The sequence below is a fragment of the Dendropsophus ebraccatus genome, chromosome 12 (assembly GCF_027789765.1).
Source record: "Dendropsophus ebraccatus isolate aDenEbr1 chromosome 12, aDenEbr1.pat, whole genome shotgun sequence".
Classification (NCBI taxonomy): domain Eukaryota; kingdom Metazoa; phylum Chordata; class Amphibia; order Anura; family Hylidae; genus Dendropsophus; species Dendropsophus ebraccatus.
Window position 1 is genome coordinate 68,287,518 of NC_091465.1, and position 17,141 is coordinate 68,304,658.

Below are 17,141 nucleotides of genomic sequence, written 5' to 3' on the forward strand. Positions count from 1 at the left end.
TTACCCCTAGAGGTATTGCGTACTTTGCTTTAGTGACTTAAAGAATCCAAGAAAAAAAATTTAATCAACTGGTGTCAGAAAGTTATACAGATTAGTAGCAGATTATACAGATTACTTAATTAAATATTTTAAAATATCAAGTCTTCCAGTACTTATCAGCTGCTGTATGTCCTGCAGGAAGTGGTGTATTGTTTCCAGCCTTCACAATGCTCTCTGCTGCCACCTCTGTCTGTGACAGGAACTGTACAGAGCAGGAGAGGTTTTCTATGGAGACCTGCCAATGCCCTGGACAGTTCCTGGCACGGACAGAGGTATCAGCAGAGAGCAATGTGTCACACTAAAGAATACACCACTTCCTGCAGGACATACAGTAGCTGATAAGTACTGGAAGACTTGATATTTTTTTTAATTTACAAATCTGTTTAACTTTTTGACACCAGTTGATTTAAATAGGGTAAGAAAGATTATAAACCTGGAAAGTGGTATTTCTTAGAACTATTTATGCCTGAAACCCCCAAATAAGAATGACAGTGATATGGAAAACCAAGGCCTGGTTCACATTGTTTTTATGCTGTCAATTAAAGTTATCTGTCTGCATCCCGACAACAACGAGATGCAAACTTTCTATCTATCCATCCATCCATACACTGTGGCACACAGCAGCATTAGGATGAAATGGAGCTGCCTAGTGACTCTTTTCAGGTCCATATCTGTTGATATACTCTAATTGAATGGGCTTTAATAGTGTATCAGTCTGCGCTTTTGAGTCCAGTTAGCGTGAACCAACAGAAATTGGCCTGATCAGTCACTAAGTGACTCTGTTCGTGCCAATGAAATGAATGTGCCCGCTGCTGTACACCATAGTATCCCATTCTTAGCAAAATGCAAACACTTACCTGTGACTGACAGGATAAACACAATGTGAACCAGGACCAAGGTACAAAAAGGAAAATATAAATGTGTCATTATATATGCACACAAAACTAGACAGATCTCTCTGGCAAGTCCTTAAAGGGGTACTCCGGGCAGGGGTCATTTTCAGTGTACGGCCGGGGAGGGGGTGGATATAGAAGCCGCCAGTCCATCGCCAGGTTCCGGATCGCACCGCCCCGTTCTCCTGTCGGTCGCCGCTTCCTGGTCTGAGCTGCGGCTTGAGAAGTGACGTCTCAAGGCAGCTCAGCTATTCAGCGGCCGAGGCAGGACTCCCCTACGACTGCTGAATGGCTGAGCTGCCTTGAGACGTCACGTCTCAAGCCGCAGCTCAGACCAGGAAGAGGCGGCCACACGGGAGAATGGGGTGGAGCAATCCGGGACCTGGCGCTGGAACCCTCCCTGGCCGTACAATAAAAATGACCCCAGCCCAGAGTACCTCATTAAGCGTCATTAAGAGGACCCCTCAGCTCTCCCGACCTGTCTGCTGAAGTAAATACTATATTCCCCACATAATAATTCTGCAACATCTTTTCTGGAAATAAAAAAAAAAAAGTCTAAATCTTTATAAATAAGTAACAGACAGGTCAGGGGTGATGACGAAGCCCTCCATAAATCTGGCAAGTCCTTGAACTTGCCATAGCTGTTACTTTAAGGCCGCGGTGTACGATCACCACCAAACCTTCATATTAGAGAAGTGCTATTCTTTACTAGAGATGATACGGCTATTGAAATGCTGAACGATGGGACTCATCTCTAGTCTTTACTTACCATACAGGCTATAACAATTGGCAGTGTTCTGCACATTAGTTTGACTACTTTTTATACTAATTCTAGGAATGGACTGGGTTGTCCATAGGTCACGTGACCCAACACAGCCATTTATAAGGACATATTTTAAGTTATCAATGACAAGTCAAACACAAATAGGGGAATAAATCTATCATATTAGAAGAGGAAGACATTAAAGGGACTTTCCAATTACAAAAAAAACCATAGCAGGGGCAGGGATTGTCTCTCCCAGTTTAGCATCCCTATTGATTTACATTCCACGGTGGAGTAGTCCCTATGATGTTCTTTATACTCTGCAGCCAATCTGTGACATCAGCGGTCACATGCAAGAGAAAGTGCAAATGACTGCTGAGGGCAGTGACCGGCCACAGCATCCCATATACAGTGTACAAAGACATCACCAGGGTCAGGGTGAGTATAATGCCCACCCTCCTAAATGTTAAATATACATATTTTTTGTACTTGTAAAACCCCTGTAACACATCAATATTGGTGGGTAATGCATTGCATCTGGTAACTTCTAGCTTGATATACCTCCACCCTCTTCCATCTAAGTGCTAAAAAGCATGAACACCGATTGTCGAAATTGAAGGGGGAAAGGGTGAACATGTAAATCCATGTTCTTTTGTATGTTTTATAATCTTAATAATATAGTCCCAATGTTATCAGTGATTGTAATGACTATAAGTATTACTTAGATCCTAGAGTGCCTGCCAGCTGAGCAGAGTAAGTGCCAAGAAAAAGAAATATCGTAAGTGCAAACTAATAGGAAGGTGTCGGGGAAAGTGCAAGATGTGATGTGGGGGAGGCTTAGGTCATTTCTAGCTGGTGGAAGATGGGTTATTGGGAGGAGGGGGATGTCCTGATCCATGAAGCCTTGTACAACCGAACATCATAATCTCTGATTCTCTACACTGACAGCACTAGGGAGGTAGCAGACCTCATAGCACAACATTTCTGTATTAGAAAATACTATTTTTTTTAAGGTTCCACAACAGCAGGATTAGTGCGAAGTCCAGTGGCTCAGTCACGGCTTCACCAGACTAAACTAAAGTATCTCTGTACATTTACATCTAGCACGACTTGCTCAGAAGTCATTGTCACATGACTGTGAGGGGTTCTATAGAGCCTTGCAGGGGAGTTACTTTATAAAAGTCATCATCCCGAAGGGGTAAGAAGCTCTGTGTCTAACCTTCTCACCAAACTAAGGTTTATCTAAACCAAACCAGCCCGTGACAGAAGCCCAAAGAGAGGGAGATGGATCCCTTTCCATAGAGTAGGCCAGCTATAAATAAGTCTCTGTAAAGCTGTTTATAGTCCCCGCCAGCCTTAAGTGTCCATCCTTAAGACAATCAGAGTGAGAAAACCTTCTCTGGGTTAGTTGAAACGTTTACATCATCTCCCCATGTGATGTCAGAACGGTCTCTGATGCAGGTCTGGTCATTTAGTCCATATGCAGGACCTGTATCATCCATTGCTTTGCAGAATAGGGAGGTTGGAGAGTCTCAAAATTGCACTGTCCTATATCGTCTACTCGTGAACATCCCAGATCTCAGACAGTAGAGGAGGCAGTTTTTTATCCTGAAGTCGGAGGGCAAACACCTGTTCTGAGTGCACGCTGCTGAGGGTCCGCAGGCTTACCAACTTCATCAACATACGAGGAAACATCAGGTGATCCTAGGGAAGCAATGGAGAAAGAAGGGTAAGTAACCTGGCTGGAGTGGGTTATAGGTATTTGGAGATACACAAAATGTATGTTTCAATACATTGATACATCCCACGCCAGCCAAGTTCTGTGCATGAGCCCTATTAATTAAAATAGAACCCTTGCACGGAACACAGCCAAATGTCAGGTTCCCAGGAGTCAGGACATTTAAAGTGAATCTGTCAGAAAATAGTCCCATATGTAGTATTCACATATTGGAGACAGAATCTAGTCACATGGATGAGCTGTTCATTCAGAAGCTCTTTGCATAGGAATGATGCAACATGAATTACTCCACTTATGATAAGAAAACACAATCTCTTACCGCTGAACAACACTGCCACCTGTAGGCCATGAGATAGAAACACTCCATAAATAGGGGATATTCTCATAATAGGACATCAATAATAGATAACAAATCAATGTGTAGCCTAGGGCTGGGCGATATGAACGATATGCAAAAATATCGTCATCAATTCGGATGACGATATAGATTTTCGGCATATCGTCATATCGCTATACATGCCCACGGAGCGGTAGTGAATAAGCTTCTCACTTACCGCTCCGTGGTACCGCGCTGCAGGGCCTTCCGTTCACGCATCGTCAGCGCGCTAGCTGACGATGCGTGTGAAGTCAGGTCTCTCCCAGTGCATGCTGGGAAGAAGACGCGGCCTCTCGCCTCGCGGACTCCCATCAGCCAGCCCTGCAGGAAAGGTAAGTAGCAGAGGGGTTGGGGGGTGCAGATGGCTATGGCATGGGGCTGATGATGGCCCTGGCTGGGGGGACATGATGTGGCAATGGCATAGGGCTTGGCTGGCACATAGGGAAAGCTGATGATGGCATAGGGGAGAGGGAGATGACTGGCACCGGGGGGGGGGGGGGGGCTGATTGGCAACGGGGGGCTGATAACTGGCAAGGGGGGGGGGGGGGGCTGATAACTGGCAAGGGGGGCTGATGACTGGCATGGGGGGGCTGATGACTGGCAAGGGGGGGCTGATGACTGGCAAGGGGGGGCTGATGACTGGCAAGGGGGGGCTGATGACTGGCAAGGGGGGGCTGATGACTGGCAAGGGGGGGCTGATGACTGGCAAGGGGGGGCTGATGGCACAGGGGAAGGCTGATGACTGGCACAAGGGGGGCTGATAACTGGCACTTTATTTTAAACAATTTTGTGTTTTACTAACACTTAATCTTTACATTGTTTGGAAAAAGATCTGTTATACAATACACATCTTAAAAAATTCTTAAAGTGTTGTAATTTGTATACACACACAAAAAAATTGATACATCGTGATATATCGTTATATCGTGCATGCATCAAATTATATTGTGATATAAATTTTAGGCCATATCGCCCAGCCCTAGTGTAGCCCTACCCTAATAGCTGGTCTGCCTTCAGGATATCCCACCAATGTTTAACCCCTTAGCGACCCATGACGTATCTGATACGTCATGGCGCCGCGGGGGGTGTTCAGAGCGGGGTCCCGCCGGGACCCCGCTCTGAACGGCGCTGATCCCGGCTGACACGTGCAGCCGGGCAGTGCCTCTGTTAGCCGGCGCGGGTCCCGTTGCTGCGCCGGCTAATTAAGCACTTCAATGCAGCTGTCAAACCTGACAGCTGCATTGAAGTGCTTTATGCACAACATCCCTGGTGTCTAGTGGGTCGGATCGGGGGGGAGATCCGTTCTTCTGGCCGTGTCGGGCCTCAGCGTCGGAATGACGCTGATCCCGGCTCGGCAGTAGATTGCTATGGCCTGCAGCAGGCCATAGCAATCTATGACCGATCTCATGGATCTTTGCTGTGTATATACACAGCATTGATCTCTATGAGAGATCAGTGCTGTCTATATACAAGTCCCCCAGGGGGGCTTCTAGTCCATGTAAAAAAAAAAGTAAAAAAGTGTTTTTATTAATAAAAAATCCCCTCCCCTAATAAAAGTCCAAATCACCCCCCTTTTCCCATTTTATAAATATAAATTAATAAATAAACATATTTAGTATCGCCGCGCGCGTAATCGCCCGAACTATTAATTAATCACATTCCTGATCTCGCACAGTAAACGGCGTCAGCGCAAAAAAATTCCAAAGTGCAAAATTGCGCATTTTTGGTCGCATCAAATCCAGAAAAAATGTAATAAAAAGCGATCAAAAAGTCGTATATGCGCAATCAAGGTACCGGTAGAAAGAACGCATCATGGCGCAAAAACTGACACCTCACACAGCCCCATAGACCAAAGGATAAAAGCGCTATAAGCCTGGGAATGGAGCGATTTTAAGTGACATATATTTGTTAACAATTATTTGAATTTTTTACAGGCCATCAGATACAATAAAAGCTATACATGTTATATATCATTGTAATTGTAACGACTTGAGGAACATGCATAACATGTCAGTTTTACCATAGGGCGAACGGCGTAAATGCAAAACTCCCCGAAATCAAAACAAATTCGTTTTTTTTTTCAATTTGACAGCGCAAATGATTTTTTTCCGGTTTCACAACATATTTTATGGAAAAATTATGCCTGTAATTGCAAAGTACAATTGGTTTCGCAAAAAATAAGCACTCATATAAGTCTCTAGGTGAAAAAATGCAAGCGCTATGGACTTTTAAACATAAAATGGAAAAAGCAAAAGCGCAAAAACGAAAATTGGCTTGGACCTTAAGGGGTTAAAGCCCTGATAACCTCTTTTAATCAAGTAAAAGGATTTGCTTCGATTATTCTTTGTCAGGCTATCCAAACAATCTCCAGACTGGCATCAGACCATGGAGTGAAAAGACAACTCCTAAGTCACCAGGTGGTAGATGTCAAGCTGGTCTCTGTGATATATTCTCTTCCGCTCTCACAATCATTCTCCATACCTACCTGAGGACGCTTGATGCGGGTATAGGAATGCAGAGCTTCCACGTATGGTAACTGGAGGGTTTCCACAAGCTGGTGATTCTGCACATTTGGTCGGTCAGCGGAGAAGATGTTTATCGCTATAAGGAGGGCGTACTCTGCATCGTCCAGCTGCATCTGCCGCATGCCACGTGAAAACTCAAAGATGGGGTTTATGAACTCCACCTGTAACCCTGGGGGCAAGAAACACCATAACGTAAAAAGTCAGCACCTGGGAGCTGTTATGGAGGCTACTAAACATCTTCCAAAGGTTTTGAAAATCCAAAAGCCTGCACCCTCCATGTCCTCTATGGTTATGACCTTGTAGTAGTGTTGAGCGCGCATGCTTGGTCAAGGGAAAAAAAAAAGCTCTTTTATGCTCTTCTATTTTTGCTGTAACATTCTTGCTATGGAGCCATCTGCCACTGTAAAGACCAGATTTTGTGTGATCTAACAGAAAAATGTTGAATTTTATCACAAGACAAACCCTTCTGATCGATAGATGTACTACTTACAGATGCGTGTATATGTATTCTCCATTAAATGAGAAGTCTGGCAAAAATTTTTATTAATGTATTGTATTGTCGCCCAAAAGGTATACAAATTACCAATATACACTTATTATGGGAAATGCTGATAAAGTGCTTTTTTCCCTGCACTTACTACTGCATCAAGGCTTCACTTCCTGGATAACATGGTGATGTCACTTCCTGGATAACAAGGTGATGTCACTTTCTGGATAAAATGGTGATGTCACGACCCGACTCCCAGAGCTGTGCGGGCTGTGGCTGCTGGAGAGGATGATGGCAGGGGGATGCTCAGTGTCCCTCCAGTGCCCTGTGTCCCTCAGTGTCCCCCTGCCATCATCCTCTCCAGCAGCCACAGCCCGCACAGCTCTGGGAGTCGGGTCGTGACCATCACCAAGTTATCCAGGAAGTGAAGCCTTGATGCAGTAGTAAATGCAGGGAAAAAAGCACTTTATAAGCATTTCCCGTAAGTGTATATTGGGGATAAAGGACTTCTCCTTTAACTTGTACGTGATTGATCTCACCAGAAGTTTGCATGAATCACAATCATTTTAATAAAAAATGATGATATTGTATGACCAGAACCCATCAGATTCAGTCAAAGTTATTATACAATGGGGATCACGTTTAAGAGAAAAAAAATGATGATGGGTATAAAGATACCCATACACATGAGATAGGAGAAGAGCGACCAAATGTACTGCTGACAACTATCTTTCCCAATCACTCGATACATATGAATGTTCGGCTCCAGAGCTTACTTGGGTATTTCGCTCAAAATGAACTTTTTAAGTTGCTGCCCTTGGTGAGAGCATAAACATGCTATATTAACCTCTCTGCCCTCCCTGCCGTCCTCCTATGTTATCTTCAGGTCCTAGCTGAGCGATCCCACCTCCATTTCCAAGATAGACATGTTTGGGCAGTGACAGCTTGCTCAGCCAATCACTGGCTGTGGTGCTGTCCAGTCTTGGTCAGTGATTGGCTTACACTGCCAGAAGAGTGTCTCAGAAGTGGAGGAGGGATTGCTCAGCCAGGACCCGAAGATGATGTAGGAGGACACTAGGAGAGCACGTAAAGGTAAGAAGGTAGGCTTTGTTATATTCTTACCAAAGGCAGCAACATGTTAAAAGTTAATACAGACCTAGAGAAAGAGAAGTGGCTGCACCTTACACCCATGGTTTACATAAATGCCTCTCGGCTATATTCAAACCATATTGTCTCATGTACCGCGTGCAGGTATTCTGGCACACACCCTACTCTATAACAACACTGTGCCAGTCAGCGACCGCCAGCCCCGCGAAGCAAGCGCCAACAGGGGAGGGGGGGCCACAGAATGGCCCTGCAACCCCACTGTCACAGGACCAAATACCATAAGGGTTGCCGGTAGCTGACCGGCAGAGTGTTGTTTTAGAGTACAGACTCATGTATGCCAGAAAACCTGCACGCGATACATGAGGCAATATGGTTTGATCAAATTATATACCAACATTCTGGCGTTGTTTTTTAAATATAGCAGAGAGGCATTAATGTAAATCATGGGTGTAAGGTGCAGCCACTCCTTTTTCTCTAGGTCTGTATATTAAAAGTTAATACCCCTTTAAATTTTTCCTGTATGAAAGGAAAGGATAAGCCACTGTCAGACTCTCTTGGCAGCAGCTTATTGTTACGAGAACAGGAAGATTGGGAAGTTGAAATCCAACAGGCTTCACACACAAACAGGCTGGTCCAGCTGAATTTGGCAGTTTCACTAAAGGTATGTACCATGGACCGAAAAGCACTGAGTATGCCGCTGTATGGTACCCTGAAGGCAGGAGACCCAGGAGTAACACAGTCTGCGAATCCAAGGGAAGTAAACTCTCTGGGCCTCTGTGTAAAAGTAGAGGCACACAGAGATTATTATTATGAGCCCACAGTTGGCTACGGGTACAGTTTTATTGAACATTGCCACAAGCCTTATGAATTATGTAACCTACCTGCTCTGTGGAAGTCATCCTTGCTGTATGTGAAGTCTTTTAGGAAGGTTATACATTCAGTCTCGTGATTGTAACGCCTTGCAGTCTCCAACAACATGATCTATTAAGGAATCAAGTTACGAAGCTTAAGAGGAGTGGTCTATAGCCAAACACTTCAAGTTTATTTCCAACATTTATTTTATTCATTTACATAGTGCTGACCTATTCTGCAGCCCCACATCAGTCCCCATCCTCTTGTAGGACTTGAACCCAGGACTTCTAGGTATAGGTCTACATATCTGTAAAGGTCACACTGCACTTTGTAATATAGTAAGAGTTAGGGTCCTATTACACGGAGCGATATTTAACGATTGACGATAAACGATCGCAAACAAGATTGTTTATCGTTAAACTGAAATCGTTCACCATATTAGGGTCCATTTACACAAAAACATTATCTGACAGATTATCTGCCAAAGATTTGAAGCCAAAGCCAGAAACAAGAGTATAAACAGAGAACAGGTCATAAAAGAAAGCCTGAGATTTCTCCTCTTTTCAAATCCATTCCTGGCTTTGGCTTCAAATCTTTGGCAGATAATCTGCCAGATAATCTGTGTAAATGGACCCTTACACAGAACGATAGTCGTTAGTTACAATCGTTACTACGATCGTCATAGCGATCATTACTATGATAGTTTACCCCTTCTGACCCCAGCAAAACAATGGACAATATGCAATTACACTGAACAATTAGTAAAAAAAAAATGCGGAACTTGAGCGAACGAATGTGGAATTACAGGGAACTATTAACAATAATTTCAGGTTCAGATCTAAATCAACAACATACGAACAATTTTTTGATCGTTGCCTGTAATTACAGAGAACGATTATCGTTTAAATTCGAACGATATAACGATTTTTCGCACAATAATCGGCCAGTGCAATAGGGCCCTTAGAGTTCTATTACGCACATGCTCCACATTCAACTTCCCAGATAGATATTAGAATCTCTGCAGCCGTGGGACTGAGATGTATTCAAGCCCCACAATCAATATGATATGACCAATATGCTGCCTATAAGGTAAAGGGGGAACTATCAGCAGGTTAGACTATCAACAGTCTAGCCTGCTGATAGTCCCCCTTTACTGAGGGCTAAAGGATTAGGAAGGTTACTATAGTTCTTTTTGTACATCTTCTAAGGGACTACCCCTTTTTCATAGCATGCTCTTGTAAGCCAGCTGACTTGTAAAACTCCTTACCTCAATGGTGGATGCTTTAAGAAGCGCTATCTGGTCTTCACGAGACAGCTCCAAAAAACCCGGGACCTGTTTGGCAAAATCCACAATCTCCTGTACAGAGATGATTGCAAGCTCTGTAAAGTGAGCAAAGCGTTGTTGGCGGGCTTCCCTGCTGTTGGGGTCGTTTGCAAGCGGCCATGGCTGAAAAAAAAAAAAAAAAAAGAGGATAGATTATAAGGATAAGGCCCTTAGGAAAAGTGAGAGAGAGAGAGAGAGAAAAAAAGCATAAGCTAAATGTCAGAGCGGAAAGGAAAGTGCCGAGACAGCATGCTCAGAAACGGGGATGTGAAACTGACACTTGTGAGCCGTACTGCCATCTAATAAAAGTTACAACATGGCGACATCCTCTGTCTGCAGCCATGACAGCAGCTATAGCCAATACAGCAGCAGCAGGACAGTCACCCCTATTCTCAGTACACTCTAGACACTATTTTTTCTCACCTCTCACATTCAATGTACATGTTCTTTAACCAAGTTTCTAGCCAATGGTATTAGACTTGTAATGTGTGCACTACTACTGTGCCAATGTCCAAATCCAGTCAGATAAGGAGTAGCGGTGTTGTTGGGAATCACTGTGATCATATTTATTACAAGCCTTTTGGGGATACCTATAAAAGCAGCCTCATCTACATGCAAATGTTTTTTGTTAAAGTTGTCTGGATAATCCTTTCTTATTATAGAGGCCCCCTGACCTATTATAGGGTGCCTCAATCCCAGGACCCCCAGGAGATTAGCTGTAAACAACCAAGGAACCTGGCAGCCAGTATCAGTTCTCCTGAACATAGCCAAATACAGTGCTTGGACATTGTCATCAGTCCTATCTAGCTGAATGGAGTGGTATAGTGCACTAGTCCAATCTCCCCTCCTTTAAACCAGGTGGAAGCAGGACACACATTTCTGTGATAAATAGGGGTCCCAGCAGTTGTACCCCCACTGATAACAGACTTATCACTTAGGATAGGTGATAAGTGGACCATGAACGGACCATGGTCAATATAATGTATGTACATGCCAGGTCCTCCAGAGCAGGAAACACAATGTTGGATCTCCTCTCTAGACAAATGGCAAACAAAATCATACAGTCTAGTTATTCATCGTACCGTTACTTTGGGCTGATCACTAAAGGAGCGCTTGTTGCATTGTTGCTGTGCGGAGACCAGTTGTTGGATCATCTCTTCTTGCTGGGGTGTGAGCTGTACTACATCCTGTGTGACCATGCAGGGACTGGGTGGGATTAAAATTGCAGAGGACCGAACCACATCTTCCTCTTGTTGCTGCTTCTTGATCTTTTTGCTTCGGATCTGCTCTTCGGAAAGCACACCTAACAAAACATGAAGATGCATGAATGCACTGCCCGCTTTATGAGAATTACTATGTCTGGCAAAACTGAGAGCGACAAGTGGAAAGAAGACGGAGAGAGCCAGTTACATCAGCAGCATTCTGCCTGCTTAACCATTGCTCCATACAAAACGACAGTACCCCTGTCATGAAGGTCTCCTCTGGAGACCCCGCATTAGCCACAGCACAGTATGTCAGTGTTCCTGAAAGTGATACTGTAGGTTACACTTGTCTTGACGCTTTAAAGGGGCTATCCAAGATTAGGAAAAAAAAACAAACAAACACAGTTACTTTCTAGCCAAAACAGCACCACCCCTGTCCTCAGGTTGTGTGTTGTACCACAATTCAGCTCAATTTACTTCAATAGAATGGAGCTACATAACCACACCCAAATTAAAGATGGGAGAGGTGCTGTTTCTGGAAGAAAGCGGACATGTTTTTCTAATTCTGGACAACCACTTACAGGGGTTATCCAGCGCTACAAAAACATGGCCATTTTCTTCAAGAGACAGCACCACTCTTGTCTCCAGTTCAGGTAAGGATTGCAGTTAAGCTCCATTCACTTTAATGGAACAGAGTTACAAAACCCCACCCAAACTGGAGACAGGAGTAATGCTGTCTCTGGAAGAAAGTGGCCATGTTTTTGTAGCGCCGGTTAACCCCTTTAGGGTGCCTTCACACATATCGAATCTGCAGAGGATTTTACGCTGCGAGTTTGCAGTGTGAAATTTTCATTTCGCTGTCAGCATGTGACCCAGGCCCCTTTAACCCGCCGCCTGCCGCCCACAGCCCCATAGCATACATTACCTGCTCGGCGCCTTGGCTGTGTGTGAGGCTCCCGGCTCCCCATCAGCCAATCAGTGCTGCTGTGCACTGATTGGCTGATGAGGATCAACAGCAGCCGGGAGCCTCACACACAGCTGCAGCGCCGAGCAGGTAATGTATGCTCCGGGGCTGCGGGCGGTGGGATGCGGGGGGTTAAAGGGGCCTGAGTCACATACTGACAGCGAAATGAAAATTCCGCTGCGGTCATTTGACCCCATAGACCTTCACTATACCAGGATCCGCAGCGGATTTCGCTGCAAATTCACAGCATGAAATCCGCTGCGGATCCGGTATGTGTGAAGGCACCCTAATAGCCACTGTGATGTCATAATAGTGAAGAAAAGACATATTTAACCATACAGCTTATTGTCAGGGCAATAGAGCTTTCTCACTTACACTGTTCCCGCATGCCGGCCTCTCTGCACTTCCGAAGCCGGCACTCCTGGCACTTGCGACGCATATACATGTCCATCTGGCATTTGCCATTGTTCTTGCAGGTATACTTGGCATTTTTGATGACGCTGCGTCTGAAGAAGCCTTTACAGCCCTCGCAGCTCAGCACGTTGTAGTGGAAGCCAGAGGCCTTGTCCCCGCACACGCTGCACACTTCATTACCCAGCATCTTTGGTGCAGGACCCTTCTTTCTTTTACGCTCGGGCTCATCCGCTGTTGGTTCAAAAGTGAAAAAGAATTTTTTCCAGAAACTAATACATGACACAAAACCCCCTAATCTCTCTTTAAATCTCCAACAACTTTCTAATAGTAAGATACACTTTCAGTCAATGAATGTTTACATTCACAGCTGCAAATCCGGTACACACCTAGTTCTGCTGTCAGCCGACTCCTGACTGATACATTGCAGCAAACTACCAGAGACGTGTCTATCTGCTGGTGTGTTTGGCTCACAGAGCATTGCTTAGAGTCCTTTTAAACTGGCCAATTATTGGCAATGGGCAAAACCCTCCCAGTGAGACGAAAAGACCGGCACAACCTTATTCACACTCAGCGGTATGAACGCTATATTTCAAAGTCCCTGTTAGGAAGCCGGAGAATAAACAGAGACGTCAGCAAACAAAGGCACGAGTCACTGATAGCAATACAGTACGGGAGATGATAGAATTGCGGCACTCACCCGATTTATCTCTTCACCTTATAGTAGTTTAAAGATACATAGAAGTACACTGGATGGTGATACAGGTGAGGGAGGACGTACAGAGGTGCAAACAACAACGGCCGTTTTGTGCGCAAGCGCAATTAATCACGGCTTCACGCGAAACGACTGTCACTGTTTGCACCTGTCTACGTCCCCTCTCAATTGTATCCCAGTGCAGTATACTTCTATGTATCTTTGAACTACAATAAAGCCTGAAGAGACAAGTCAGCTGAATGTCGCAGTTCTTTTATCTCCCTACTGGATCGCTATCGGCAATGAGCAATGTTAGAAATTATCATTTGGCCGATAACTGGAACATGTAAAAGTGTCAGCGATCGGCCATGGAGCAGGAAAACTCAGCTGATTGCATCTTTTGAGCAGCCCTATAAATCATTGTTTGCATGGATGATACAGGAATCGTTTGTGCAGCCCGTCCACTCAATTAATTTTACCATGTAAAGGCCAAGAGAGCCGATCTGACTGATAAACGCTGGTTTGCTTCGAGACAGTCCCATGTGAAGAAATCTAAAAGGACCCTCAGACTGGATACAATTGTACCCACTTCTCAGCTGATAGCAGGCCTAGCTGTGTACTGGTTTGCTGACAGTGAATGTAAACAATAGTAATCCTAAAAATATCAACTGAGACACAAAGTATAGTAGAAAGTTGTAGCTTTTCATTTAAAGGGAAATGAACTGGCGCCAGAAAGTTTTACAGAATTATAAATTACTTCTATTTAAAAATCTCCAGTCTTCCAGTACTTATCAGCTGCTGTGTGTCCTGCAGGAAGTGGTGTATTATTTCCAGTCTGACACAGTGCTCTCTGCTGCCACCTCTGTCCATGTCAGGAACTGTCCAGAGCAGTAACAAATCCCCATAGAAAACCTCTACTGCTAAGGACAGTTCCTGATATGGACAGAGGTGGCAGCAGAGAGCACTGTGTCAGACTCCCTGTGCTTGTGTGCATGATCTTCTACTGGTCCCTAGGACATATAAATAAGGGTCCATTTACACAGAAAGATTATCTGACAGATTATCTGCCAAAGATTTGAAGCCAAAACCAGGAACAGACTATAAACAGAGATCAGGTCATAAAGGAAAGCCTGAGATTTCTCCTCTTTTCAAATCCATTCCTGGCTTTGGCTTCAAATCTTTGGCAGATAATCTGTCACATAATGTATCTGTGTAAATGGACCCTAAGTTAAAGGTAAAGCATTGCTTCTGTCTGAATTTCCATTCTTTTCAATGCACATGCTCAAAAGAAAGTGACACATATTGAATCAAAAATCAGCAGGACGTGGGGCACTCACACCCATATTTGTCCGGCTGTCAAAAAGGTTCACGTCCTCCTGTACAACAAGAATCGCTACAGGGTGAACTCTTATCTTTACAAAGTTCTCACAGGTCATAGTGACACGTCAGATGTTTTGATCAGTGGGGGTCCAAGTGCTGAGACCTGTGCCGAGCACCAAAACAAATGGACAGAAACATTTGTCGTGCCCATGTGCTACTGATCGGGCTGCAGAGAAAGTGGCGCAGTGTGTATGGATGTATAGAAGGTCTCACTTGTGTATCTATACACTTCCAAGGAAAGATAAGCAGCAACAATCAGGTACATTTATAAACTGAGCGCCTGTAACCCTTTGGTTTGGCAGACATGAGGGGCTCAGTGCCTCGACAGCCACCAATCAAAACTTCTAACTTCATAAAAATGATAGGTAACCTACATAGTAACTGTTCACTGCACAATGTTCAAAGTATTACTAGCATTACATAGGCAAAAATACTGCGGAGACACCATCACGTGTTTCTCAACGTCAGTGAGCTAGCCAGACCTTCCTCCGGGAAGAAACAACCAAGCCAAGGAATGTCTCCAGTCAAGGAAACCACCCAAGCCAGGTATCCATCCAGAGACAGCTGTTTCGGGGTGTTTGCCCCTCATCAGTGTAGAGCAGGATTCTGGCTAGTGGGAGCAATGTCTAGTAAGTACTAGCATTACATAACAATTGACACAGAGGAATGTGGAAAGTTGTGGACTTCCTAGAGAAAACTTCTCCTGCAATAAGGAGAGAAGTGCTTAGCTGGGTGCTTCTCCCTGCTCACACCCATACCCCAACAAAACTTTTGACATGTTGCTTCATTCCACCAATTCTCAACAGTTTTATCCCTGGACAAATTTTCAGAACAATTACCCAATCCCCACTATGAGAGTGCTATTTTTTCTTCTACCTTGTTCTGGGGAACCCTTAGACAGGTTACAATGGACTCCGGGGTTACCACTAATGATAGGTAGGAAAACACTGGTTTACCAATACACCCAAAATGCCATAATGTTACATATCTACTAGGTACTTGGCTGCAGTCAGATAACGCTTCTATGGCTACAACTACAGCCTACTGCTCTAAACTCGACCCCATCATCTGGCACACTCACCGGCGCTGTGCGAGGAGCCTTCTCCATCTGTTCCCAGGGTTTCATTTTCGTTGAGCGCTGAGGAACTTCCCTGAGATTCTGACCTTTCCTCCTTTATGTGCAACTTAACAGGGCTGGCAGAATCCAGCAGCAATGTATCCACAGAGTGGAAGGACTCTCCATCTGTTCAGGAGGAAGAGATCATTGTAAGACAAGTCCTTTATTACATTGGGTCAAGTTCATCTTGCTCGTAAAGATAAATCAGAACCTTTAATTCTCTGTATAAGAAGATCGGCTGGATCACTTACCGAGTGAAACATCGGAGCCATTGACAGCCGTGGCTGACATATTTGGTCAGGCGTCTCCAGGCATCTTCTGGGCCAAACACTGTACAGAACACATGAGGGATCAGAAACATTACTCAGAGTTACTCATCATTTACAACCACTATTCTGCTGCTGACATCATCTTCCCAGCAATAAGCCCTGTGTGCAGAGCTGGGGGAACTATCCCAGTCCAAGCATCTATTTTATGCCCAGGAGGGGGTAACACAGAAGCAGCACCCGTCACTAAGGAAAGCAGCAGCCGCCATCACTAAGGGAAGCAGCAGCACCCATCATTAAGGGAGGCAGCAGCACCCATCACTAAACGAAGGCAGCAGCACCCATCACTAAGGGAAGCAGCAGCAGCATCCATCATTAAGGGAGGCAGCAGCACCCATCATTAAGGGAGGCAGCAGCACCCATCATTAAGGGAGGCAGCAGCACCCATCATTAAGGGAGGCAGCAGCACCCATCACTAAGGGAGGCAGCAGCACCCATCACTAAACGAAGGCAGCAGCACCCATCACTAAGGGAAGCAGCAGCAGCATCCATCATTAAGGGAGGCAGCAGCACCCATCATTAAGGGAGGCAGCAGCACCCATCACTAAGGGAGGCAGCAGCACCCATCACTAAGGGAGGCAGCAGCAAAGCAGCAGCAGCACCCATCACTAAGGGAAGCAGCAGCAGCACCCATCATTAAGGGAGGCAGCAGCACCCATCATTAAGGGAGGCAGCAGCACCCATCACTAAGGAAGGCAGCAGCACCCATCACTAAGGGAGGCAGCAGCAAAGCAGCAGCAGCACCCATCACTAAGGGAAGCAGCAGCACCCATCACTAAGGGAAACAGCAGCACCCATCACTAAGGGAAGCAGCAGCACCCATCACTAAGGGAAGCAGCAGCACCCATCACTAAGGGAAACAGCAGCACCCATCACTAAGGGAAGCAGCAGCACCCATCACTAAGGGAAGCAGCGAAGCAGCAGCACCCATCAATAAGGGAAG

General features: G+C 45.1%; 1 protein-coding gene across 1 annotated transcript in view; it reads right to left on the reverse strand.

The window, feature by feature from the left end:
• Positions 1–1,857: 1,857 nt before the first annotated feature.
• Positions 1,858–17,141, reverse strand: part of LOC138770143 (oxysterols receptor LXR-beta-like) — a 32,860-nt gene continuing 17,576 nt past the window's right edge. The window contains exons 3-10 of the mRNA XM_069949082.1: positions 16,124–16,202; positions 15,837–15,998; positions 12,646–12,915; positions 11,187–11,407; positions 10,048–10,227; positions 8,810–8,909; positions 6,295–6,503; positions 1,858–3,399 (exon numbers count right to left, since the gene is read on the reverse strand). Coding sequence (XP_069805183.1) covers positions 3,253–3,399; positions 6,295–6,503; positions 8,810–8,909; positions 10,048–10,227; positions 11,187–11,407; positions 12,646–12,915; positions 15,837–15,998; positions 16,124–16,163 — 1,329 coding nt within the window. The 5' untranslated portion in view covers positions 16,164–16,202 and the 3' untranslated portion in view covers positions 1,858–3,252. The remainder of the gene's footprint in view (positions 3,400–6,294; positions 6,504–8,809; positions 8,910–10,047; positions 10,228–11,186; positions 11,408–12,645; positions 12,916–15,836; positions 15,999–16,123; positions 16,203–17,141) is intronic.